The sequence below is a fragment of the Cyprinodon variegatus genome, unplaced genomic scaffold, assembly GCF_000732505.1.
Source record: "Cyprinodon variegatus isolate N-32 unplaced genomic scaffold, C_variegatus-1.0 Scaffold624, whole genome shotgun sequence".
In the NCBI taxonomy this organism is placed as follows: Eukaryota; Metazoa; Chordata; class Actinopteri; order Cyprinodontiformes; family Cyprinodontidae; genus Cyprinodon; species Cyprinodon variegatus.
This window is the reverse complement of record NW_015151077.1, coordinates 209,284-236,526: the sequence shown is the minus strand read 5'-3', so window position 1 is coordinate 236,526 and position 27,243 is coordinate 209,284. Positions and strand designations below refer to the sequence as shown.

Here is a 27,243-nt window from a genome sequence, read left to right as displayed (position 1 = left end):
AAGTATTCCTAGAATAACCTTGTATTAACAACACTATATACAATTATATGCAGAAACACTAAAAATATATTAAACATAAAATAAAAAGCATATATAAATACAACTAAAGAACACTGAGAGATGCCAATATCTTGTGCTTTCTTACCAAACATAAAGAACAGGAAACTGTTGGGAGGGGGAAATACCTTGGTGTGAGGAAGGCATCAGCTGATCGAGGGGTGAGAGGCTCAAACTTGAAGGATGACAAACCAGAGGGGGCCTGAAAGAGAAAACCTTCTGGAGCAAACGAAGGAGCAGAAGCCACAGCAGGGTCTGGGTTCGCCACATCGTTGTTTTCTTCAGGACACGGCGTCGGGCTTGGTGGACAAATGCTCGTCTGCTGTTCCTCGATCTGAGATTCCGTGACTCCAACCTCCTATGAAAACAAACAGGAATTTAAAGAAACTGATGCGCTTTAATCAAACCTTTATCTTGTGCTTCGACACAAACAGAAACCACCCACCTGGTGGTCATCAGGCTGAGGGGTGACGCTGACGGCTGCAGAGACACAAACACAAAAATGTATCAGGAAGCTTACCGGTAGTCCCTAAACAGGCAAACAGGACAGAATCGTATGTACCTTTACAGTTCCTCACTCCTTTAGACGGAGGAGCAGAGGGGTTGGCAGCTTTTATGTTCCTTGTAGCTCTTACATCTGAAAACAGAAAGATTCATCCAGTTTCATATAGAAAGCCTCTTTTTCTCCAAACACATTAAAAAGAGCTGTTTAGAAGCAGGTACTAAGCATGCAATTGTTTAATGTGTACCTGCACATTTGGCTTTAGGATTGTCTTTCACTACAGGAGCTTTTGTAACAGCAGGCCTGGTGGCTGATCTAGTTGATGTAGCTCGCCCAGTGGGCCCTGATGCTGCAGGATAGCCTGACAGAGATGCACATATTAAAGGACTTAAATGGAAAGAAAACAGCTGCTGAGGTTGTTTGGTTCTCTCCAAAGAGTTACCAGCACTGGTCATGGTGGCAGCTGAAGCAGGTTTGACGGGAGCTGCTCGGCTCCTGCTCAATGTTGCGGCAGCAGGTTGTGCTAAAAAGGAAAAGGGGAGTTTTTGGTTAGAACGTCCTGGAAGACTTTCCTTCATCCAATTCATAGTCAGAAATAATCACACACATATTGGCTCCACATAGGGGGATACATTTAAACCATACATACATTACATACTTTTATATCAGATGAAAACACTGTTTTTGGAAACTGATCATCCCTTGATTGAATTAGAATATATGCTGCTCAGTGGCACTGGCTAGCCCTGCTGCATTGCATGGAGTTTGAATGTTCTCCCTGTGCATGAGTGGGTTCTCTCTGGGTACTCCGGCTTCCTCTCATAGTCCAAAAACATGACTGTTAGGTTAATTGGCTTCTATAAATTCTCCTTAGGTGTGAGTGTGTGGTTGTTTGTCCTGTTTGTCTCTGTGTTGCCCTGCGAAAGACTGGCGACCTGTCCAGGGTGGACCTAGGGATGGGAATCGAAAACCGGTTCCTCTTCAGTACCGGTTGCCTGTCTTCCAATTCCATGGCTCCGTTTGGCAGCTTGCTTAATGATTCTCTTAACGATTCCAGGCAGCACCAGAGCCTAGCGCTGGGCAGCACAACTTACGTCACGTTTTCCACGTAAGTTACATCACCTTGTTTGCGCAAGTTATGTCATGTTTTTTAATGCAAGTTACACACACGGCATTCAGTAAGCAAGTACGTAGAGTTAGCCTAGAAAAGCAAAACAAACAAAAATGGCATCCTATCTGGTAAACCGATTGAAAGTTTGGATGTAAAGTGGCAATTACATCCGCGGGAGGAAATACATCCAACATGCAGAAACACCTGCACACACAAGGTGGCATACATTTTAACGAATGCCGTGTTTTTGATGCTTCCGGACAGAAGCTACAGTTACGACCAGCATGGAAGGCAACTCTGGCGGTAAGTAGCTAGTTTTATATCACTGGCTGTGCTTAATGTGGTTCCTAGTTAATCATATGCCATTACTGGAAATAAACCAGTTTCCTACCTCTCTTTGGGTTTATTAAACATGCTAGGAAGTTGCTCCACAGTTCAGGGAGCGAGAGAAAGGTGGGGCTCGTTTATTTAAATCAGGTGGAGATGAGTTTATTACCCAAAATTCTACAGTAATGCTTTTCATTAAACGGATTCCTTCTCCATTATACTTAGATGACTGTGATGAGACGGGTAGCCTGGCTGGATCAGAGGCTGGCAGCTCCCGTTCACTGCCTTCTGTTTTCACCGAGGCAGGCAGAAAAAGAATGTCCCAGGAGAAGGTAGACGGATGTCACCGTTCACTTACCAAGTTCATCGTTTCACAGAATCAATAAGAGAACCAATAAGGAATCGATGCGTTCACAGAACCAATAAGGAATCGATGCGTTCACAGAACCGATAAGGGAATCGATAAGGAATCGAATTGTTTCACAGAGTCGATAAGGCATTCTGAATCAATTCCCAACCCTAGGTGTATCCCACCTCTCACCCACTGACAGCTGGGGATAGAAACCAGCAGCCCTAGCAACCCCAGCAGAGATCAGCATGATGGAAAATGGATGGATGGATTTAAACACAAGAATATCTGCTGATTAAAGGTCAGAGGTCAAAGTCCTCTTTAGAGCTCCTTTTGGAGGATTTCTAGCATCAGTGAGGTGTTGGAGGGAGATGATCAGACTCCTTTGGTTCTGGTTTATTGGCTCTGGTGGCCATTATCTTTCTCCATAGATTCATAATAAAGGTTGGAAAAGGAAATAAGATTCTTCTTAAAGCCCAGAGGCTGAGGTAAAGCATTTAGTCAGTGTTGTCCATTTCAATTGTCACTTATTTCTTAAAACAAACAAAACACGAAAAAGAATAAAATCCTCATTTAGGATTTTTGTAATCCTCTTAAAAAACCTTCAATAAATGTCTCTAAAAGTAGTGATATTTACAATTAGTCTAATTTTTTAATCAAACCGTAAATAATATTCTTAAATGTTGTTCTTGTTCCTCATTTACCTTTGTTTGTCCGAGTATTTGGATGCTGTGTCGCCAAAGGCTGCATGGATATTTGCATAAGAGTGATAAAACGTTAGATGTTTTAATTAATGAAACAGTGATCATGAGAAAAATATGAAGAATTAGAAAAATTCTGATTTACCTTTTTTTGTTCCTGCTGAGGCTGCTTCATGGACCGTGTGACTCTGGTGCTTTGGGGCGCAGCAGTGCTCACCTTTTTCTGAACATTTTTACAGCAATTGAGCAGATTCTTTTCTTAATCATTTCCCAGTAGAAGTGTACAAACATTTTTCTGTTGATCTAATAAAGAAAATATGTCTGAATCAGGCAGCTCACCAACTCTTTCACTTTAGATGCGGCAAGTGGAACGGCAGGCAGCGGCGCGAGAGTAAACGTGTCCTTCGGTTGATACAGCCCAATCTTAAAGACTCCTTTGGCCTCCTTCTCTCTTCTTTCCTTCTCCTTCTTTAGTTCCTTTTGCTCTTTCCAGCTCTGAAGCCGTTTCAGCCTATCCAGTGCTGCAGCTTTTGGAAAAAAACGTTCATAAAACAAAACATTTTTTTAAAAGAAGCCTACAAACAAACATTAGCAAGCCAGATATTTACAGAAGATAACGTACATCTTTGAAATACTAAAAAGCATCAAAATTTCTAGAAATGCGTTACTGTTGAGAATTTAGGCCGTACTTTTAACAGGTTTAGGATTGAGCTGCGTCTTCTCCTGAATAGTCGACATATTGGCTGTCATGATGGAGGCGTCCAGAGAAGAGATATCCATTTCTGGGAGCTTCTCCAGCTGCCTGCGAGCGTTCACCAACCGCTCGCGGTTCTCCTTTTGGGACTGAGACCTCCTGCGAGACTGCTTTACTCTGAGCATCGACACACTTGTGTCACGCCACCGCAGGTCAGCAAACCGCGACTCCATGTTTAGAGATCTGGAGTAAACAAAAATAATAAAATATGTTTGACATTCACATGTTACTATTACATAGTAAGTGGGACACTGATAAAACATTTATGGATGGATGGGTGTCAAAAAAAAAGAAAGAAAAATATATAAAACTGTATTGAATGAACTGATGGGTGGATTAACAAATGAATATACAACCTTTAGTAATATGGACTCTGAAACACATCAACTGGATTAACTTTTGCAACTTAACTAAAAGCTAAACTGTTTGTTTTCATCGTACAGACTTTAAAATCAATCATCATTGATGAAGCCACTACAGGAACTAATATGAAATTCTTTATTTTCTCCTTTAAGATTAAGGTAATACTTCAGGATCTTTTCCTCTGTGATTTTTGTGTGTGCGGTCTGTCTTCTCCATGCTCTGTTGGTTTGACTGCTTCCACTGAGTCAGGTTCTGCTGGATGTTTCTTCCCGTTAAAGCGCAGCAATCATTGTAAGTTTGCACAGAGGGATGATTGCTGAATCTCTGTAACTCAGCAGCTAGGTTTCATGAGATATAAACACATATAACAACTGGAAATATACATCTTTAACCTGAGTCCTATAGTTCAGTTACCAAGATATAAAATTAAGAGGATAAAACCATCACTAATCTGTCTTCATGTGACAGGATTCTGCTTTAGTTCATTTTTTAAAAACTTTTTATTTATTCTGTTGCTCTTAGGTTAATCTAAGCTCATTTATTTTAAATAACCAGTTGGATTATCATTGTCTCTACTAACAAAACATCACGTCTAATATAAATAATCAAATAAATGCAAAAGTCACAACAAACCATGGCAAACTTACTAAAATAAAAACACAAACATGATAAGAATAACCAAGATATAGTTCCTAGGTAGAGCATTAAAGTCTGACAGATAAAAAAAAAAGGGTTGATCCTGATACAAGGGAAATAAACTGTTTAATACTACTCAGTACATAAAAAGAAAATTACGTTGTCTAAATCAAATATGTTATTTCTATCTACAGGTAGATTAAGAAAAAATAAGCCTTTCATTAGTTAACGTTCAAATCTAAAACACAGCACTAATACAGAGTAATTATATACCAAAATGAGAGCTACAACAAATTTGTTATTTTGTGAAAATAAAAATGCTGTAATAAGCAAGTAAATAAAACTAAACCATTGAACAAATCGTGATATTTATTGTAACCCCCCGAAGCTAGCTAAACGCACTGACCCAAAGCTAGCTTAGCTGCTCCAACCAGCAGGATTGTTCATTAGAAAATAACAGCAAGTCTTCCAAGTCTTTAACCGCCACCAAAACAACATAAAGATAGCAAATCAACACTTTACCCGAGTTCTTCTCTTTTACCACAAAGCAGGGGGAAAAAACGCGTTTCCTTTTTAAAATATCTCTTCTAAAGCCAGTCGTTCCGACCTTAACGCTGCCTGAACCAGAAACAAAACAATCATGGCGGGTGAATTTTTTCAAATTCTGTCAAGGTGACGCTGATTGGCTGCCTGCCACTACGACATCGGCCTGTGATTGGTGTTCTTACCTACCATACAGGAAGACATTTTCAACAACACTTAAAGTGACAGCGAATGATGCATAAGAAAATTTATTTGCTCGATTGGTACTTTGCTCCAGATGTAGATTGCGTAATAAAATGTTACATTTTATTATTTAGTATTGCTAAAAAAAAAATTTTTTATGTTTTATGATTCAGTCATTGCTAGATATATAAATATATATAACCACACATTTTATATATATATATATATCTGGATCCCAACTGTAGAAGTTCTCAGATGACTAGACAGTAGAACCATGTTAGTTAACCCTTAGCAAAAAGTAGTTTATTCAAGTATACTAAGAGTGCACTAATTTCATACTTCATAATACATCAGGCAGTGCACTTAGAGTTTACTAAAGTATATTTCATATACTTAACAATAGTACAGTCAAGTGTACTTGACAAGTATACTTCAAGCATACTTTAATAAACTTAAAAATGTCCCAATTTAGTTTGAAGAAGTATTACTTTTGTAATACTTCAAGTACACTAAAAGTACATTGTTCAGTATACTTTCTAAACTTATACTTAAAGGAATAGTACACCCAAAACATGATTAGCCTTCATTTTCTACTCACCCCCATGCTGAACAACACTCTGGAGTACTTTTTTGATATCTCAAAATGCATCTGGAGATCTGGGAGGCTTCTTGCTGTCTGCTGACATTCAAATAATGGAGGTCTATGGCGCCCGAGACAGAAAGGTCCATAAAAGTCCACAAAAAACGTGTCAATATTCCTCCATACTGCTCGTCCAATGTATTCCAAGTGTCCTGAGTGGGTAGCATCCAGAATTTACTCGAAACGAATTCATTTAGAATGTTTTTAGAGCATAAACAGTAGTGTATAGGATTTCCAGAAAGCGCGCACATGCGCGTTCACAACGCTACGGAAGCCGGCAGACCAAACCAGCGCATTCAGCTCGGCAAAGAACTCATGCTCTTCCTCAACACTGAAGTCCTCAGACATTTTTCTTTCGTTGTTTCTTTCTTTGCACAGGTAAACGGCACATTTCTTCTTCTACGCTTGCATTATTGGCAGAGCACACGCTGAATGCGCACTTTCTTCTGGTTTGGTCTGCCGGCTTCCGTAGCGTCGTGAGCGCGCATGTGCGCGCTTTCAGGAAATGCTATACACTACTGTTTATGCTCTAAAAACACTTCGTTTCGAGTAAATTCTGGATGCTACCAACTCAGGACACTTGGAATACATTGGACGAGCAGTATGGAGGAATATTGACACGTTTTTTGTGGACTTTTATGGACCTTTCTGTCTCGGTCACCATAGACCTCCATTATTTGAATGTCAGCAGACAGCAAGAAGCCTCCCAGATCTCCAGATGCATTTGAGATATCAAAAAAGTACTCCAGAGTGTTGTTCAGCATGGGGGTGAGTAGAAAATGAAGGCTAATCATGTTTTGGGTGTACTATTCCTTTAAGTATTCTTAATAGAATTTACCTCAAGTATACTACTTTTTACTAAGGGAAATGTCCAAATAACCTCCACAGATGCGGAACCACCAGGGAACTAATGTTAGACATCTAGGTGTTGACCTCAACAATGAACTGGATTGGATGAACAGCAGTGGTGCTCCTTACAGAGATAGGCAGAGCAGGTTCTACCTGCTGAGGAACCCAGTGAGCGAGAACTCCTGAGGACCTTTAACTTTGGTTGCATCAGCCATCTTTTAAGGTTCGACATGTGTAGAAGTTTATTAGCAACTAAATTAAGAGGGTCATCCATGTGATCCTTAGACACAACACAGCTGGAAAATGCCATTTAATTGACAGAGCCATTGGAAAGCTGGAGAACGCATTCAGGAAAAGACTGGAACCCTAGGCAGTCTTTCTCTCAGATGCTGTTAGATTGTAGAACCTTTTCTGCTCCCAGCAGACCAGATGGTGTTTAAAACCATGCATTTTTCTGATTAAGACCTGCTCAATATTGTTTTGACGTATGTTAATGTCTATAGTAGTTGACTATTGCAGTTTCTTTTGTTTGTTCTTTCTTCAGGGTCTACCCATCCATTAAACCAGGGTGTTTTTATAAAGCTAGATTTAATAATGTATTTTGTCTGTGGTTTCAAAGCCCACCATGTATCAAATATATGTGGACATTTATGCACTATTTTTGCATGTCACGTATCACTTTACTTGGATCTATAACTTTACTTGGATTTAGTTTTACATATGCATATATATACATACATACATATATATATATATATAAAACTGTAACTGGAGCGTGTAACAAAAGTAATTTCCCTCTGGGATTATTAAAGTATTTCTGATTCTGATATTCATTTCCAAAACACAAGCGATAGGAGAGGACTGGAGTTACCATGTTTACAATATTTTATCAGAAGGCAAGAAGGCTATTCCCAGGAGAATAGGACAGAGACAGCCCCCTAGACCATCATTAAAAATATTAGTGTGAAGAATGGTATCTCTCTTCTAAGCGCCTGTGTTGCCTATAAATAAAGGTACAGATTAATCATTTAACAGTTAGGTGATAAAAGGTATTAATGCTTAGAAAAATGTGTATGTTAATCAAATATTTGCTTCATTTAGTAGGTTTAGGGACCATTTTTCCCCATCAACACTCGCTTATTCAGATTTTTACTTGTTCAAATTTATGTCCAACATCACTTTCCAAATTTCTCCCCCAAAAAAGATTTGCAAGTTGCTTCTTGGATCTCTAGAGTAAAAACAAAACTGGTTTCAGGCTTTGTTGACATATTTATAGAGAAATCTAAACTTGCCTCAAGCTCCCTTTAGGCTGCATGGGAGGAGAAACAGGGAATAAAGATTGAGAATGGCGTTTTGGAGGAGGACCTGAAGAGGATTCATTCTTTCTCCATTAATATAAAACATCAGTTTATTCAGGTTAAGGTTAATTCACAGATTATTTCAATCCATCTCCACTGAATGCCATAGATATCAGTCTGCTGATGGATCGCTGTCTCATTTACTCCTGACCTAAGGTCTGACAGTATTGGTCTGGTGTTCTGGAGAAAAATAAATGAATAAAAAAGTGTGTGATCCGGATCCAGTGTATTAACAGGGTTATCTTTATTTTCGACTTTCTGCACCCCTATGGAAAGGACAGTTGCATATGGAAGGTATGTCTGACTGAGCGCATTGAGATACTCTACATAGTAAAATTATGATATAACTTCTTGGGTTGTGCCAATAAGTATTTCAAGATCCCCAACATGCAAGATGTTTTTGGCTGAATGTTACTTGTATGAGGTAACCGTCTCCCCAAGTTATGTTGTAAAAAAACATGTAATCCTGTCTTTTCTGTTTTGTTTGCTAATTATTTGTTTGTTGTGTCCCTGATTTTGTCTTTATTCCCTTATGTTGTCTATATTTTGCAAAATTAATAAGGAACTTTTATTTTTTCTTTTACATTAAAATAATTCAGTTTTACCTATGATTATCTATATTTACAACTGCAGATTTTTTTCCCTTTGATATAATTTTCTCCCGTTTTACAGCTTCACTTATAAAATATTATTTTCCTCATATTTTTTAGTCCTGGTTGTACAGTTGTGCTTGAAAGTTTGCACACCCTTCCATTAAAGACAGAACAAAATCAGCTGCCAGTAAAACAAATAGAAATTGGCAAAAGTAATAATTGAAAATTATAATATTAAAAGAAATGGAAATCATGATATAGTGCCTTGATCTTTTTGACCTTCTGCCATATCAGGCTTCAAACAAAGATATAACATTTTAATTTTTGGTGAAGAATCAACAAGTGGGAAACAATCATGAGGTGGAACAAAGTTTATTGGATATTTTAAAAGTAAAAAAAAATAAAATAAAATGAAAAAATTAGGTGTGCAACATTAACATTGAGTTAATACTTTTAGCGCCACCTTTTAATGCTGGCATGTCTGTCAGTTTTGCACAGAAGAGACTGAAATGTTTGCCCCTTCTTCCTCCAAACAGCTGGAGCTCAGACAGGTTGGATGGAGAGCGTTTGTTAAAAGCACTTTTCATTTCTTTCCGCAGAGTGTCGATTGGATTTGGTGTGGACTTTGACTTGGCCATTAAAACACCTGGATATGTTTGTGAACCATTCCACTGTAGATTTAGCTTATCATTTTGATAAAGACCAACTATCGCCATGTGTAATAAGACTGTCATAACAAAATCTGGAATAAAATACCCTGTAGGTCTGTAAACACAAGCTTGTAATCTTAAACAATTGCATTAAGGTAATTTCTATTTGAGCTAAGTTTCACTTAATGTTTAGATTTGGTAAAGTTTTAATTTATGTGTTAATTTCTATTATTATACTGACATCACACTTTGCATGTTTCATAAACTTTAGTTTAAAACTAAACCAAAAGTAAAATGCAGTGCATACAATTAGGAAAATGATTTCTTCCTTTATTTCAAGTTAGTGCAGTGTTTTACAAACCCCACAATAGTTCTGGCAGGACATCTCAAAACCAAAACTGATACTCAAATAAAACTGGAATTAACATAATTTTTACATTAAAGTAAGATATGATCGAATTAAAAACATGCAGAAATATGTGGGGAAACTTAAAAAGATGATAAAATCCAACAATTATGTACATAGAGATGAGATGAAGTACATGAATCCAATCTGTGTTTTTACAGGTACTTACAAGATAAAATTACAATTTTTCTGTTAAATAAAAAACTTGGTGAGAAAGCTTTTCAACTTGTTTATTTTACAATGCAATTATTGCATTACGCTGAATCTGCAAACCTGCAAAGCTGAGAGTCTTTAGAGTGGTCAGAGTGTCTGCTCAGTCCAAAAAGAAAATGTTGTTGAACTGTGTTGCACAAAGCCTCTTTACTTCCTCTGAAATTAAAATAAAAACAGGAGAAGGTTGGGATCATTACAGCATATTCTGGAAAGAAAATTCAAATGTACATTTCCTGGTGGTGAAGACGTACCATTTACTTCAATGAGATTGGCATTTTTTTGGTTTAAGATCACATACAGCTCTCGCTGGTCGGACTTCTTACCGACAACCCAGTAGTCGGTCATAGCTTTCACGATGATTTCCTCGTCTTCATCAACCCTAGGAGGCAGATTAGCAGAAATAAGAGAATTTAAACAGTTTTTAATTGTGGTTATACTCAGACTTCTTGATGTTTTATAAAATGTGCTTTATGAGTGTCATTCTAGAAGTCAGTTTCTAACATTTTAAAATAAATAATTTAGAGGTACCCCTATAACCTCACAGTATGTAATTTTGTTTATTTAGCTAAATCTGACACCTGCCAAAGAGTTGGTGAGCAAAATAAACTGAGGTGTCAGAGAAAAGTGTTGATGTGAGGCAGACGGTGATCATTTCTGTGCAAAGTCGAGACAAAGCGGCTGTTTTAGCGCATCTAAAGAACTTCTAATAATGAAACAAACCATGGAAGCTTAAAAGTCCTTTAAGATTTGTTTACAAGAGCTTAAGTTACTTTTAATGCAGCAAAACAACATATGTTTACTTTAATTCAAGGCATTGCTCCCTTACATGCACATGAAGTGAAAAGGTGGAGTTTCTCCTATCTACTTTAACAAACATCCCATTAAGTAATAAAAAACATTTCATAAAGCTTTGTTACAGAAAATGCTGTACCTCGCAAAGTCACAGTTGATGTCGCCCAAAATCTTCATGAGGTCAGGGTGGACTGAGGTGAGACACACACTGGCGGTTTTTCTCATGTGAATAGTGCTCTTCTCCGCCAGATTCATGTGGTTAAAGTAGATGAACTTAAACTGGGGCTCCTTCTCCGGCCTACAGGAACCAGATGAACAAAAACATTTCAACCGTGGATTACAGCTCCTCTGAAACTGGAATGAATCAGTTGCTTAATTCAAACAAGCCCTGGGTTTCTATCCATAGGAGGAGAAATTCAGGAATGATGTAAAATACCGGCTGAGGAATTTGGAGCCTTGTTAATTATTCAGTGCATTCTTTACCAAGTTGATTAGAAAGGAGTCCATCAGATTGCAAAAGCCGGTCTAAGATTACGGATCAGGAGCTAGCTGCCAGTGCAGCGGACCCGTCATTAATGGCATGCTTGTGTTACCTGGAACCATGATCTGCAGTAAGGTTAGAGTTCTGTTTGCTGCTGCCAGCTAGGCAGAGCTAATGTTGACAGCTAATGCATCATTATCAGCTTCCTGTTGCTCATTTAATCTAATCTTAAATGTCATCGGCCTTAATGGGGCGTTATTTATAGAAAAAGCTAACTGCTCAGCCTTAAAATAATTGAATTAAGAATGTATTGGGATGATGTCATGTAAAAACAATCTTGCACAGTTTCAGGCTAAAGTTTGAGCAGAAAAAGGTTCTTCCTCTAAAGGTGACCCAGATGCAAGCAGATGTAGGTTTTATTCCTAAACACAGAATACTTACCTTCTGGGGAATAATGATAAAACATTCAGCTACCCAAGTGTTTATAGTAAACAGCAAGGAAAAAATGTTTTTTTTTTTCCCTCGTTCACAAAGGATCTAAAACTACACATACAGGCTAAAAAATATGCAGATACCAACTGATTCCTTTTGAGCAAATTGCTGGTAACCTTTAACTTTCTGCAGTTGGTATAAAGCTTCTGGAAAAACATTAATTTGATGTCCGACTAATCTTCCTGTCAGGAACCAGAGAGTTTAATCAAATGAGTTAGTCTGATGAAACAGACAGTTTGAAGGGTTTTCAATGGTTATTCCAAAGGATCAACGTTAGCCTGCGATAACCATCCAAGAAGCAGTGATGATGTGGGCTGGGAGAGCCTTCCTGTTGGCATCACTGTGCAAAAACTCTCCTCAACTGATCCAAAATATTACCCTTAGATAACCATTATCAGTTATTTAGCTTTGGAGTCTTTTTCCTCTGGCAAACTGAATCTGGGGTAGAACCGCTCTTTCTCAGCTCGGGCCAAAGCCTGACCTCAGCTCCAGCTTCACTAACATTGGAACTGTTTCAGTGCAAAACCGTCAGGGTGAGGCTCTCTAAATGAAAAGATCCAACTGCTAAGTGTGGTTATAGCAGCAACATGGTGAGGGTCCACAGGCACGTTACACAGGGTGGATGAAATCACCATGGGATATGGTGACCTCCACCATTTACCAGTCCTGGATCTTAAACGTTTATCCTCTTGTGACACAGATTAGGATAAATCTGTTCAAACTTTTAAACTGTGCCAACAGGTCTCTCTGACAAATGAGAACTTGTGTCTCACTGAAAGTAACTGTATTAAAAAAAAAAGTTTGATAATAATAATAATAAACTAAGATTAACTGATATCAGCAGCAAAATGCTTTAATTTTAGACACCATTATATGCAAAATAATGACAAATGATAAAAACTAGTTTAGTAATCGATGGAGTAGATTAAAGGTATAGTGGAGGATGTTCTTTTTCCATCAAAATAAGTGGTCCTCCTAATTTTCAATCATTCTGTTGATATGTTTACGTAACGCCGTCCTACGTGCTCGTCCCCATTTTCCCTTACTGGTGGTGAGTCTGACATAGGAAAAATTTGCTTACTTCTTATGGAAAGTAAGCTTGTATGAGCATTGCAAACAGCAACTTTTAAACAGAGGATGCACGAGGAGAAATGGGCTTGTGCACGCTCACACTCGTTTAATAGGCGTTCCCTCTCAGGAGTGGGTACAGGTTGAGTATGTGAATTTTTTATTTATTTTATTTACAAAACCACACTAAACCTTTAACCTGAAAATGTTCAGACTATACTTTTAAGACGGCCTATGACAGAAACCAAACAATTGAGTCAGTCAGAGCTGGCTCAGGGATTCTTAACGGCTTCTAAGAGGATCGTTGTTTGCTGCTAATAAAGCTCATTTATCAGACAATGTTTACTTTTCAGGATATGTGGATCACAGAATATCCACAACAGATAAATTCACCTTTTCATTGTTAACATCTTTACAAATGTTTTTCTTATTATGATGGAAAAATGAAAAGCTCAAATGTCTTTAAAATCCCCAAATCAATAAATAATTTATCCTGTGGATCCGGATGCATAAACCTCTGACTGAAGCTTAATTTGTGGAACGCAAACTTTTTGATGCCAGGACAATTTATGAGTCAGTTTATAACAGGACATCAATTAGAAGCTCATAGATCACATAGAGGTTTTTAAGATGGTTTCTGATTCTTTTCAGGACTAAATTAAATGTCAGAACAACGTGGATGACTGATACTGTTCAGAAGATGAGGACTAACTGAGAGATCTGCACTGACCCAGAAATCCTGCGGTTTATTGTGAACTGTTCACATATATCTGATGCCAGCAGAGTGAGCTGGGGGCCCACCAAGCTGTCCAGCTGCTCACAGAAGTCCCTGGTCAGCTCAACAGAGGCTGGTGAAATATGGTTAGAAGAAGAAAGTCAGTTCATTTTATGAAGAAAAAAAAAGTCTTAAATGTGATAAAAATCGAAAACAGTTATAAGAATAAAGGTTTAAACTTACCACTGATCATAAAACAAGCAGCAGCGCTCATCGCCTGCAAAGGAAAACCAAAACATAAAACACGTTGGTACAGGTTTCATGGAGAATCTAGGTCAAAAAGGTTAAAAATTCACACTAATCTGATGATAAGCACTGCGGGAAATGCTTCATTTTAAAATTGAGCCATCTAATCCAGAAAAACCCATCAACAGAGAGGAAAATATTTAATCCTAAATCTAGTATAATAAAAAAGAACTAAAATCCCCTCCATTACAGATTAGTTTAGAAAATCATCCATGAATTGACACAAAATATGAGCATACAGTAGGAACTTAAAAAAAATAAAATAGAACAGAGACTGGTTTATTTCCACACACCTTATAAACGATGAGATGCAGCTCTTCGTAGCCATCCTCTGCACTGACAAATATTTTTGGAAATCGGAACTTAGCCTCTGGATCTTTAAGGTTAGTAGGTCCTGTCAGAAACCTGAGAGAACAAATGGAGACCAGGGAGTGAGACCTTTAAGGCGATTTTTAATTTAACATGAGTTTATAGTTTTATAGACATCTGGAGGCTTTAAAGGAGGAAATATTCACTGATCTTTAAAGTCCAGAATCTAAACAGGTCTGGGCACCGTCTTAATCTACAGCATGAGCTTTATTTTAGGGCGTGTTTAGCTGAGACCTGAAGGCAACATAATGTTGCAACAACAACAAAAAAATGGAACTTTACAGATAATTAACTGGAACAAAAAATGAAACTTTTTATGAGCTTTAATGAGTTATATCAAGAGGCAAGCTACTGTTAGCCTAGCATAGCCGCAGACATTTCCCTCAGCCAACATTAGCATATTTTTTCAGCAGTTGGACATAGAAGAGTCAACTGCACCCCCCACTTCCCAAACAAAGAACCTCATGTTATCATCAGCTGTGCGGTCAGATAGGAAATAATTAAGAAGGAAAGTTAAGAAGTTCACGTAATATAAAAAACTTTTAGACCCCCCAAAAATAACCTGACTATGTTATACAAAATTTACTAGTTGTTAGAACAGATATCCAAAAAAAGGCGGTCAATTTTTGAGGAGAAAAAATAAAAAAAATAAATCACCCCCATTAATTTTCTCTTCTTACCAAACTGTTAAAACGTTTAGCATTAGCCAAACAATTACATTTTATTTTATTTTTTAGCCTAAACAATGTGTTTGTCTTTGTAACACACAGGGCCACACTACATGGAAACTAGAGACTGACATTTTTTCGGGAATCCCCATGGGATTCCCGTGGGATGGGGGTCAGTATTAGTAACGATCACGTGATTGGGACGGTACAAGATTAAACATTAACGGGAGCAGACGGGAGTGGGAACAAACCAATAGTAACTAAAAAAAAAAAACTAGGATCGATGCCAAAAAATAAAATAAAATAGAAAGAAAAAAAATCCAGTACTAGCGCCGCTATTTTGTAGTTTTTTTCTTGAAGCCTACACTATAATGCAAAAAAAACTACACGACCCAAAAACCATTTATAATTATTATTCCTTTTACTTTAACTGACCTTTACTAGAGTTAGAAACAGGAACTTAACTGACCCTTCATAGAAATTCAGATTCAATGTATCGGCAGAAATCTTATTGAAGACAACAAGAATGGGAGTGGTGCAGGAGAGCGGGAGTCATTCTGAATGGGAGTGGGAGTAATTTCACCAGGAGTGGGACGGGACAGTATTTAGATTTCTACTCTGGCCCGGGATCGGGATGGGACACTGTGTTTTTCTGTGGGAGTGGGACGGGACAGGAGTGAAAATCTACTCCCGTTTCAGTCTCTAATGGAAACACACAAAAAAAAGAAATTGAGAGACAAAGAGAAAAAAAAACAATTTAAGGAAACCCTGTACTGAACCGGACCCACAGTAAGAGAAGGAAGAAGAGAAAATTTTGTTTGCCGTTAGATATTTTGATTGCATCTTGGCAGATAAATTTCATCCTGCTTCGATGATACATTTTCTTCTGAATGTTTAGGTGTTTTTTATTTTTCATTTTATTGTAAACACTTAGTTGAAGCTTGTAATTAAATATTTAGTAAGGTTTTAGTTAAAAATTAAAAACGCTTCTTAATTGGTTTGTTGATAGAAAAGAAAGAAAAAAAAAAAAAAACTGTCTCACAGTCAAATAATTGAATATATAAAGTGGCTCAATCTAGAATCAGATTTCCAGTTTCTAACATTATAACTCTAGCAGTATTTTTTATGAAGCAGTGAGGAACAGATGAGAGAGTCCATCATTCCGCCGATTCAACAACTGTTATGACTCTGAATCTATGAGGAAATGTTCAGTCCTCTGAAAAAACACCAACAGTTAAGAATCCAAAATGTTTGGATAAACCTGAACAAATTGGTTTTAAATCTTTCTTGATTTAAGAGTTTCCATGAAAACTATTAAAGTATACATGTCATTACAATGAAAGCTTTAGTCCAGGCCAACAGAAGTACAATGGTTGGAAAATGTGTTTTCCTTACTGAAGAACAGATGAGGCTAAATCCACTGGAACACAAATAGTGTAAATTTTCACAAATTAAATACCGAGAAAACACCTGCATTATGATTGAAAGGCTGATTTTACACCAGCTGAAAGGAATCCAAGAGATGAATTATAACCTGCCTGCTTTGTGATGTACACAGATGACACTGGCAGAATAAATAAAATCACATTTCTGCCAGATTACAGCACTGCAGGAGGCAGGATTAAGGATAAAGGAGGACTTACCTCCCATAGTGCAACAGATTTCCTGTGACTTCAGGCCTCAGAGGAGAGTCTCTACCAGCCAACTGCAGAGGGACAGAGAGACGAATAAAAAAGGTTTCAGAAATCATGTTATTTTAGAAAAAAATAATGTTTTAGATCCTGATACAGGATTCAAAGGTTTCGGAACAAACTAAATTCATTGTTACATTCTAGTGTCTCTGGCTTCTTGTGATCTGTTCAAATAATTTAGTCCAATGAATTTGTTTACTTTAGCACCTTGCAAAAGTTTTCAAACCCACTGATATCTGAGCACATGTAATTAGATCATCTAGTATTAGTACATTTTGGAAAGAAAAGAATTATAAATGGACGGCAAACTCATCTCTCAGCCATTAAACTCACACAATTCTTTAATTATCTGAGACTGAATGAGTGTCCATTTTCTGTAAGCCATAATAATCTCTTAAAAAGTTCAAATTCAAAAGTTAATTTTCTAAAATGGGAGATGAGATGTTTAATTTTTTCACAATATCCAAAGTTTGAGTTGATCGTTTCCATTTCATGAGGTCATCATCCTACTTATGGTGACCAGGCTTTTCGCAAGGAATTATTTTATAGTTTGTACACCTTGGTGTAGCATCTATTTAGGCTTTGCAGGTCGTAGGTGGCTAAAAATTTAAAATTTAGGCTCTATGAAGCTGCATTTCCTGCATTCTGAGGTGGATTTTGGTTTCTTTTTTTTTTTTTTTCCACCCTTACTTTTTTCTTGTTTTTGGGAGTTTTTTTTGTTTGCTTGGGGTTGGATTTTTCTTAGTGAGGCCTTTGGTTTGTTTCTTGGTTTGTTTCAACCACCCGGAAGTTTTATTGTTCGTTTCCCCCGGCTGTTGTTTTCGGCGGCAACAAAGTTTGTGCTGCTTCATTTCTGATGCTTGTCCATATTAATGTTAGACATCCAGTAAAGTGTGTTCAGATGCATCTGATGCTTCTGCTGCTCCTGTGTTCACTGACAGAGAGCGGATTTGCTATATTTGCTGTGATCAGTGGGTAAAAAGTAGCTTTAATATTTTTATGTGAGAAAGTCCACCTGAAAACATGGTCTATGCAGTCAGTTCATCAGGATTATGATCCTTTCTTAAAAAAGTATTTCTCTATTAGAGCCGCTCAAACCTCCACATACTGCGTTAGGCCCTCCCCTGCTGTTGGTGGCGGCTGGAAGTAGATGTTAGTGTTTTTCAGGTATGTGACTCAAACTGCAGGCACCACAATAATAAAAGAACACATTTTGCTGGCAGGTTTGGATTTTTTAAGTTAGTTTAGGCATTAATAAAATTTTCAGTTCAGGTTAGGGTTAGGTGTAGGGTTAGGGTCAGCAGCACTATCTGTCTCCCTGCCTGCTACCAGATAAGCTCCTCTCATTGGTTGATGTCATGCATCAAGCAGCAAAAGTTCTAATTTTCCAACTCCAGCTTTTTTTGCCTGTGAAATTTTTAACAGAGTGATTTTTTCAGAAGAGAAAAAAGGGGAAATTTCTCATTTTTGACAATGTGCTATCTAATAGCCTGATGGTGACCCATCTCAGCATCTAACAGAGTTTCTCATAGGATGGTTCTGTATTTGTTGTTTCCATTAAACCTTGATCAGCTTCCACGTCGCTGCTGAGAAACTTCCTAACAGCAGAAACCTTTTTTACCTTAGAATTTAAACATTTTTGGTTGAATCGATAAAATGCGATAAAGTTTGCCAGGCACAGTGACACAGTTACACTTCCATCTACCTCAGGCTCCGAATGCCTGGGAAAAAGAGACGTGGTCAAGTATTTGTAAAGGATCCTCATGTCGTCCTGTTCCAGCCCACTCCTGCACAAACACGGAGACAAAAAATAGAACCAATCACTTTTAAACCATTAAAATAATCATTAAAATGCTTCCTCTTTTGCAACAGAGAGCATATCACTTATACAGTAATAATTAAAGAACCTTTTCCCTGTCTGTAGAAGGTTTTCTGTGAATTCCTTTAGTTGACAGCCATGTATTTACCTACGGATTATGGAGGCTAACATTATGTGACTAGTCAAACCACAAAGAGGATTAGGTTCATGTCTAGTACCACCTCTGTTTATTCAGTGTTTAATTATTAGTTTACACACTCTAATATTGTGATTCTACCATTGTGAGAAGCTGCAAATATGCAGTGTTTGTTCTTAGAGGAGTGGGAGCGGACAATATTCACAGAGACTAGATTAGTTGGACAAGCTTGCAAAGTTTTAAGCATTGGTACCAGATAAGCTGGTCGTTATAGAGGAAGGACGTGTATTTGATGAGGCTGAGGCTCTCCTCCACTCTGTTAACAAATGACTGAATCTTCAGGTAGGTCATCTTGTCCAGCGGAAAGAAGCTGATGCCTCCGAATACATCCAGCAGGTCACAGGACTGCAAGTGGAGCGTCTGCAGATACTGGAATGCCCAGAGAGAACACGCAGACACATACAGAGACAAAAAAAAGCAAAGAAACGGATTAGTTTACAAAAGCTTGTTTACAAGGCAATAAAGACAGCAGACTAAGCAGATCTTGACCGGTCGGCTGAAGAAGCTTCTGCATCATTAAAAGGATAAGATATCCATCTGACAATCAAGGTCAGATACAGAACACCGTAACGTCTACTTTCCCTCCGTGTGTACATTACACATCGGAGAGGGAAGCCTGGATCCACTTCGGGTGTTTCCTAATTAGAAATGAATTTTTAAAACTTTTCTACAGTGTTTAATCAAACAGTTCTGTTGCTGCTGAGGAAGGAACGTATAATGCGGGTCGGGAAGGACCAAGAAATTAAACACTACTGCAAACAGGTCCCAACTGTTTACAAAGGCACTAAAGGAGCCACCTGAAATAATCATCAAATACTCAGAGAGGATCTCAGTGCTTGTGAAAACACCAGCTGTCAGGCTCTGGTGACTTTTTATGGAAGCCATGGTGGAGTTAATTTGACACACTGTGCTAAAGACAATATGTACAGTCAAAAACAAGTCAAAACATAAATACACCTAGCAACAACATCCAGTAGAAAAGAGTCATTGGACAGATGTCAGCGATATTTACCCTGTAGAAAAACTTTTCAAGCTTCTGAATGAGCAGCTCCACTCCACCCGCTTCCATCGCTCGACCAAAGGTGCCGTTAAATAGCTGAAAAAGAGAAGTCATTGTTAAACTCTAAGCACATCTGAGGGTTCAGGTTATCAGGATATTAAAGTCATAGCTATAACTTTTAATCAAAACGATCAACTTCTCAAAAATATGAGAAATACGTCTAGAGGTGCAAAATAAAAGCATCCATTTTACTGAAAAAAAAGGTTTAAAAACAGCAGGTTGCTTTATAAATTTTGACGGCTGCATTAAATATTTACATCGGGTTGTGAAGCCAAAGTCAGCATGAAAGGATTCTGCACCAATAGGAAAGCAGGTTAAAGTCATGTGAGAGATTTCTCCTTGATAGAGCTGGCTTTTCTCTGAGTTACGTTTCCCAGCCTCCTTCTGATCACATTAAATTGTAGCCCCTCCATTCTGTTCCTTCACCTTTCATGGGGTCAACAATAGGAACACTGTCCAGGTTAGATCAGTAACTCCAAACTGCTGTGGTGAATCTGAATGGCGTTCAGCCTTATGGACACCAATAGAAGAAGAAGAAGGAAGGATGTTTGCTTTACAGAAAACAACCATTTGACAAAAGAAACAAACGACTGAAACTCTCCATTAAAATGCCAAACCTGCGAAGGTGTGAACATTAGCATGTGTCACACAAATACAGGTGAAGAAGTAATGCATTTTTCCAAAACTCTGTGAGGTGGGCTGTACCTTTATGTTCTGTCACACAAAGGATTGTCTTAGCAGGGGAGCTTCCTGTTAGGGATGCAACGGTTTATGAAAACCGTCCGAACTGTTCGGTTCGACTGTCTCGGTTCGGTTCGCGTGTGTTTTGTTCGGTTCATGCGCTGCTCCTTTTTCTCATAGGTGAAGCGTTTACACTCCAGAGCAGAAGGTGGCGGTACTGCGACCAAAGCCAACCACCAGTAGTAAACAAGAAGAAGTGAAGCAGCTTAACCGGGCGTAGCAGAAAAAAAATCAGTTGTTGTGGAGAATTGTGTGGGTATGGCGAGTGGGAAAGAACAGGAGTTGGAAGACGCGCCAGCAGCACTTTATAGGTCTGCTGTATGGGAGCGCTTTGCATTTAGAGTGACCTACGATGACGGCGGAAAGAAAGTTGAGGATAAAAGTGCAACAGTGTGCAAGCATTGTGCAACACGTTTTGTTTATGCTAACAGCAACATGTCATGCTAACCCCGAAATCCCACATACTCCGTCAGCGCTCTGCCCCGCTGCGCTCCAGACCGGCTGCTCAAAGCAAAGCCTACAGCCTCCACTGGCTGTAGGAGGTGGTAGAGGGCATGCGCCAGATGATTAAGTTCAAAGCAGCAAAACATACGGAAATGATCCATGGTTTCCGCGAATCATTAAAAATAATTACAATTCATAAATTTTTTTTTTTTTTTTTCATTAATTTTTATGGGATTTCAGTGTAACAATCAACATATACAGAACTGAACCGAAAACCGTGACCAGAAACCGTGAACCGAACCGTGGATTTTGTGAACCGTTCCACCCCTACTTCCTATGCTTTATGAACTGGTGATAGGAAGTATACTGCTTCCCCTTCCTAGCTCCTTCCTAACTAACAGAACTATTCTGATGGAACTAATTATTATGCACCTCTACCTTCGCTTGAATGTCCTCCCTGATTTTCAACATTGGAAACAAGCCCCAAATTAAAGCCAAAAATCCCAAACAGGAAACAAATCGACGGTGAACATGTCAAGATTTTAATCAGTGACGACTTAAAAAAGAATAGGGGCTTAGAAGCTACGCAGATGTTCCCACATTTCTTCTGAACAGGCACTATGTGTAAAGCTGCTGCTACACTGCAATTTCCCAGCTTGGGATAAATAAAGTACATCTATCTATCTATCTATCTATCTATCTATCTATCTAAAACACATTTGGTAAAGTTAACTAAAGGTTAGTATTTGGATACCTGGCAACCGGCAGGCGAACAGTACGGAACGAAAGCGACTGAGACGAGTTAAAGTTGTAGCTTTCACCTTCAAGGACGCAGCGTTGTTAATGCGAACTAGAATCATATATTTGGTGATTGATCAAGATTAACAAATTTGAAAAAAATATCAAATTGTCTAATAATTTACTAATCAAATTGTTTCCTGCTGTAATAGTACAGACTCTAAAACTTGGCACTTGCTGATAGAATAACCTACTTACAGCAGTAATTAAGACAAAACTGCATGGATACAAAGCAACATTTTAAAAAAGTATAATATATCTTACCGTAACTTAAAAAAAAAAAAAATAATTGTTTATTAATATATTTGTAAAATTAAATTTGCATGATCGGATATTATTTACCCTTTAATTACTCTGTCATATGCTATTAATTTTAATTTGTGCAATGATCTTTTTCTTTATTCAAATGTTAGCCCTAAGGTGAAGCAGCCTCTGATGCAGGAATAATTCTTACCTTGTACATGCTGTAGCACTGCCGAACCACTGCACCATAAACCGTATCCTACAAGGAAAACATGGTGGAAAATTGAAATGAGAAGGTTAGGAAAAAATTGCATCAATAGGTAAATGAATAAAATGAATTAAAAGTATCTGTTTTTTTGTGTGATTCCAGTGCTTCTTAAGCAGCAGATTAATTATTAAAGTGATTCTGATTAACCAGCTCCTAATTAAGACCCACTGCTACAGTCAAGTTGAATTCTAACAGATTTTGGTTTTAAAGTATTTTTATTCAGTCAACATATTCTCTCACTGAAAAAAAATCAATTAATGCTTTTGGATTGATAGTAACAAAGTGAATCTAAAAATTAGCAGAGCGAGCTAAAAATTCGGGAGATGGTACAGAGGGCCTTCAACACCAAAGGTTTGAAACTCTCTCCTGGAGATAAATCATCATAAATCTGGAAGGTTCATTAATCCCAGAGAGGGTTTGACTTTTTAAAAGGGTACTAATAATTTAAAATATGCCCCTTTTAAAAACTTTTTTTAAAATCTTATTTTTACTCAATAAAGAGCAGAACATATCCTGGACAATAAGAACCTGATAATAATATCCTATCACATGTATTTAATCTATATTTCTGCTTTAGTCTGTGGGTCAAACAATTTATAGTTAAGATATATTTATTTGCAACTAATAATTAATAAAACCCTCGGTCACCTTTCACCACTAGAGGTGCTAGACCTGTAAATTCAATTTTGGTGCCCTGAGAGCAAAAAGCAATTCTGAAATATCACAAAATGAAAGAGATTCCCTCGATGTTTTGGAATCTAATAGCAGAAAAAAAAAGCATAAATCTCAACAGAAATAAACATTTATTGCTTTTTTTTGTCTTTTATCAAAGTAATACAATCATTTTGTTTTTGGTTTTTTTGTTACAGACCTATGATACTTAAACTGAGGTAATTTTCTCAGTTCATCCGCAGCCCTTGCCTTTTTACAAGCACCAACTCACAAGTATTTCCTCTTCTTGATACTCTATCGTTGGAGGTTTGCCATCTTTGTTCGGCTTCTCAATCATTGGGTTTCGAACAACCTAAGGAAAACATAAACAAGAAAATAAAAACACTACACAAAGCATTAAAGTTACTAAAGATGGAAACAAGTCCACAGCGATCAAGAAATCTTTAAATGTTAATTACCATGACTATCCAAAAATGTTCCTCTGGCTCAAAGAAAAACTGCCGATTCTTCTGTGTGTGCAGAGATTTTGCTGGTTTTGTTGGACAGAAAGTCCTGAAACACAAAAGGAAGGGGAATGGAAAAATATAGAACAAAAAACAAAGCTCCTTTGTTCTCTATAATAGTTCTGATATGCGTCAGTGAGCAAGCACACACTAATTAAATAATTTCCCTGTTCTGTCAAAGATCACTTTTCATGGATGAAAACTACACTTTATGGCTACATTCAGCATTAATGCTCAATTCTGTTTATGTTTTGTGAAATCTGTTTCTTTTGCGTGGTCGTTCACATTTGAAAATATATGCGACTTGCATGTGATCTCCCGAGCAGTACAGCACGCAATGTCATCACAAGCTAGCCTGCTCTGTGTTTAAGAAAGTAAACATGGATGGTAGCGCTGGAGCGCATCTAGTCATCTTTCCTAGCCTCAGCAGGGACATTAACAACACAATCTTTTCTAGATCTTTTAGAGGCTGCAAAGGACATTTAAGTGACTAAACATAAAGCTGCATCTACCATGAAATAATAATAGAACTTTATTGATCTTACACTGGAGAAATTTACCCCTGCATTACCCCATCCCCTGGGGAGCAGTGGGCCGCCATCATGGAGTGCCCGGGGAGCAAGTGTGGGGCTAAGAGTTTTGCTCAAAGACCCAGAATGCAGGAATCAAACCAAGTACTTGCAACTTTGTTAGAGCACCAGTGCACTGCTCTAACCACTAGGCCAAGACTCCCCCAAGAAAGAAGGTCCTACTGAGATTTAAACTTAGATCTCTGGATTCAGAGTCCAGAGTGCTAACGATTACACCATAGAATAGCGTAGCTCAAAACATATCCCAGTGTTAAACTGATCCAGTCAATGAAGAGACCTAAATCCATCTAAGAATTTGCAGCAATACTTAAAAGCTGATTTTCAGACACTTCATTCAGTCTAATGTATCTTCAGGCATTTCCCATAAAAAGTATTAATTTTACCTTGTGAACTGAACAATTGCTTCACAAAGGCCCACATTTCGGATTTTCTCATTCTTCTCGACCTCACTCGGGTGGTAAAACAAAATCTTTTTCTCTTCCTAAGTGGAAATATTTAAATGAATTAAAATCATTCAAAAACAAGATAAAAGGACGTCATCCACTGAAAGTCCTGCTCACCTCTCCTTCGCGTGGTCCAAGCGTAGGGTTATAAATGAAAAAACTCAGAAGGGATTGTGTGAACTGTTTCTCTTGCGCTCCTGAGGCCATTTTGGGACTGAAAAAAGGCACAAAGACAAAAAAAAACAAAAACCTTCAGTTTCAATTAGGTCACACCAGTACAATCTCTGAATCCTTCTTACCTTATCATTAGCATTAGTGTAAACTGTATCTGGGTTTCCTTTCTTCCAGTGACAATCTGGGTACCATGCCGTTTGCCTACAGGACAAAATAATTAAATAGAACTTCTAAGCTTCATCTCTCATTAAAATGCAGTGAGATGTTAGTCAGCACCAAAGCTCAGCAACCTTTAAAGAGAGACTTTTTTCCCTTTAATTCATTTAAATAAACATGGTTAGAGTTCATAGTTTGTTTGATAAATATCTACAATAAAAAGTTTGTTTGAATTTTTTACAAAATCACAATTTGCTTCATATATATTATGCTTAAAAAAATGGGGTGTAAATCTTCTGCAAAACCATGATAGCTATATGTTCTTCTATTGGATGATATTTGTGTAAAATGGTGTAAAATCAATAGAATAATAAAGTGCTGTATGGAAGAAAACCAAAAACATTAAAAGGTCAGTACATCAAAATAAGTAATTCAGTGATTTCTAAGTTATTGGCTTTTAGTTGGTTCTTCAAAATCTTAACAGATTCCACTGACCTCAAACTAAATAGCAGATGGTTCAAATCACCTGCTAAGGATATACTGATGTAAAAGGAATGAGATGTTAGCTGATGCTTAACTGTTCAAAGCCCAATAAGTGAGAATAAGATCTTAAACTGTTATCTGGAGTCAATGGGGAGCTACAGAAGCAGCAGCATGATATAAGAAAACCTAATGTTTGGTTACAACTCTAGCAGTAACCTCTTGTCTGTACGTGATTTTAAGAATAATAATAATAATTATAATAAAAAAAACATGAGGAAACCAGACCCAACATGACCATCTGAAGTAAAAGTCAAAATTTAACAGAATTTCTGCTTAAAAGGCCGATTGACCAAATTCTGTACATTAAACTTGTATGTTTTCTGGAAAATAACAATAATATCCGTGTTATCTTTATTATATATTTTTCCTACTTTATACACAGTCTGATCATTTCTCTAAGACATGAGGTTTTGATACTTAATTTTGCTTTAGAGATAAGTGCAAATAATCAGTTTAGGAGAAATGTGAGACATCTGTCAAAGTCCTTAGCGTTTTTCTAAGCAGCTCTAGATGTCAGAGTTTATTATCTTAATTTTAGATCTCCAAAGAGGGAAAAATCTAACTTTATTCGAAAATAACTGCTTTCTAAAAAAAGACTGATCTCCTGTAGTTTGCTGTTTGATGCTTAAAGTCTATAAAAGAGTGAAGCTGACAAGCCGGCAAAATCTCACGAAAAGAAGAAAATGTACCAAAAAATGAGCGTCAAATGTCTTTCAAAGCCAGAGTGTTGCACTAAAATGTTACAAAGTGCATTCAGATGTTACAGAGTTAGAAACCTGACGAGAATCCAATAACTTCTTCCCATTATTTGTAGCTTAGCCACTGACACAGCTAGCAGAACCTAGCCAACATGCTAACCGGGTTACCGAACCTAACTTTACACGTTCGTTAAAAATTAAGTAAGCACTCACCTTCCAGACAATGCGACCCACACGTTCAGATGCACCTAGATATTGTGTAAATAAAGGAGAATAGGGGGGAAATAACTCACATCGCTCACATTATAGCACTTTTAAGCGTTCATTTCCTGCTTTTGACAGTGCGGGGTCACACACTCAGATGTCCGGGTAATGGGGACTTCCCACTAATTAAGGTTCCGACTGCAGTCAGAGTGTGTTGCACAAGTTGGTCTGGTGACATTACCAAAGGCACAATGAAGCCGATAGGACTTTTTTCATGGTGTTCTTGCTGTCTTTCCTATTAATTTTTTATGTTTAATTGTAAGGGGACGCGGGGCAGGTGGGAAGTATGGGGTTACAGGTGTACATACAAGTATGGATTAAGAACAGTGCATGGATTTGGGAACAGGAAAGCAGATGAAAAAGGTTGATGAGAAAATCCCCCTGTTTTAAATCAAACTATTAAAAAACCATGTTGTCTGGTTCAAGAAAAAATATTCTGTTTAAATAAGCACTGGGAAATCACATCTCTATCGTGATAACATAGGCTACATTTTGGACGTAATCTGCACAGAAGATTATCAAGCAGTAGGCCTATAGAATTAGCAACAGTTCAAGTTTTGTTGATCAGTCTCATTATTGCAGTTTGATTCAGCTTCTCCATCCGCTGCAGCTTTAATCAGGACTCAGGGGTCATCGCAATCAAACTCTGTCTCGAAGGCATAAGCTTGGATGGATCTCTTCAACTAAACATCAGAGGCGTAGCCAGAACATGTTTAAATTTTTTACTATAAGGAAGTCCACAGACTGTAGTTAAAAGCCTTCAGCTGATCCAAAATAATGCAGCCAGAGTTCTGATGAAAATGAAAAAGAGAGA

General features: G+C 37.7%; 2 protein-coding genes across 3 annotated transcripts in view; both read right to left on the bottom strand.

Annotated features, from left to right (window-relative positions):
• Window positions 1-5,452, bottom strand: part of dlgap5 (discs, large (Drosophila) homolog-associated protein 5) — a 16,629-nt gene extending 11,177 nt beyond the window's left edge. For both annotated transcript variants that reach the window (XM_015393110.1, XM_015393111.1), the window contains exons 1-10: window positions 5,323-5,452; window positions 3,737-3,984; window positions 3,387-3,574; window positions 3,193-3,270; window positions 3,051-3,090; window positions 1,002-1,082; window positions 807-920; window positions 620-694; window positions 503-537; window positions 186-415 (exon numbers count right to left, since the gene is read on the bottom strand). In XM_015393110.1, the coding sequence (XP_015248596.1) occupies window positions 186-415; window positions 503-537; window positions 620-694; window positions 807-920; window positions 1,002-1,082; window positions 3,051-3,090; window positions 3,193-3,270; window positions 3,387-3,574; window positions 3,737-3,974 (1,079 nt within the window). In that variant the 5' untranslated portion in view covers window positions 3,975-3,984; window positions 5,323-5,452. The remainder of the gene's footprint in view (window positions 1-185; window positions 416-502; window positions 538-619; window positions 695-806; window positions 921-1,001; window positions 1,083-3,050; window positions 3,091-3,192; window positions 3,271-3,386; window positions 3,575-3,736; window positions 3,985-5,322) is intronic.
• Window positions 5,453-9,426: 3,974 nt separating this feature from the next.
• ccz1 (CCZ1 homolog, vacuolar protein trafficking and biogenesis associated) lies at window positions 9,427-26,521 on the bottom strand. Its single transcript, XM_015393080.1, has 17 exons — window positions 26,379-26,521; window positions 24,894-24,969; window positions 24,712-24,808; window positions 24,535-24,632; window positions 23,517-23,610; window positions 23,330-23,410; window positions 22,330-22,377; window positions 19,845-19,928; window positions 19,026-19,201; window positions 18,523-18,604; window positions 16,770-16,831; window positions 14,383-14,494; window positions 14,027-14,060; window positions 13,799-13,916; window positions 11,167-11,325; window positions 10,487-10,614; window positions 9,427-10,391 (listed from the first exon to the last, which is right to left on the bottom strand). The coding sequence occupies exons 2-17, from the start codon at window positions 24,905-24,907 to the stop codon at window positions 10,336-10,338; spliced, it is 1,443 nt and encodes a 480-aa protein (XP_015248566.1). The 5' UTR covers window positions 24,908-24,969; window positions 26,379-26,521; the 3' UTR covers window positions 9,427-10,335.
• Window positions 26,522-27,243: the final 722 nt, after the last annotated feature.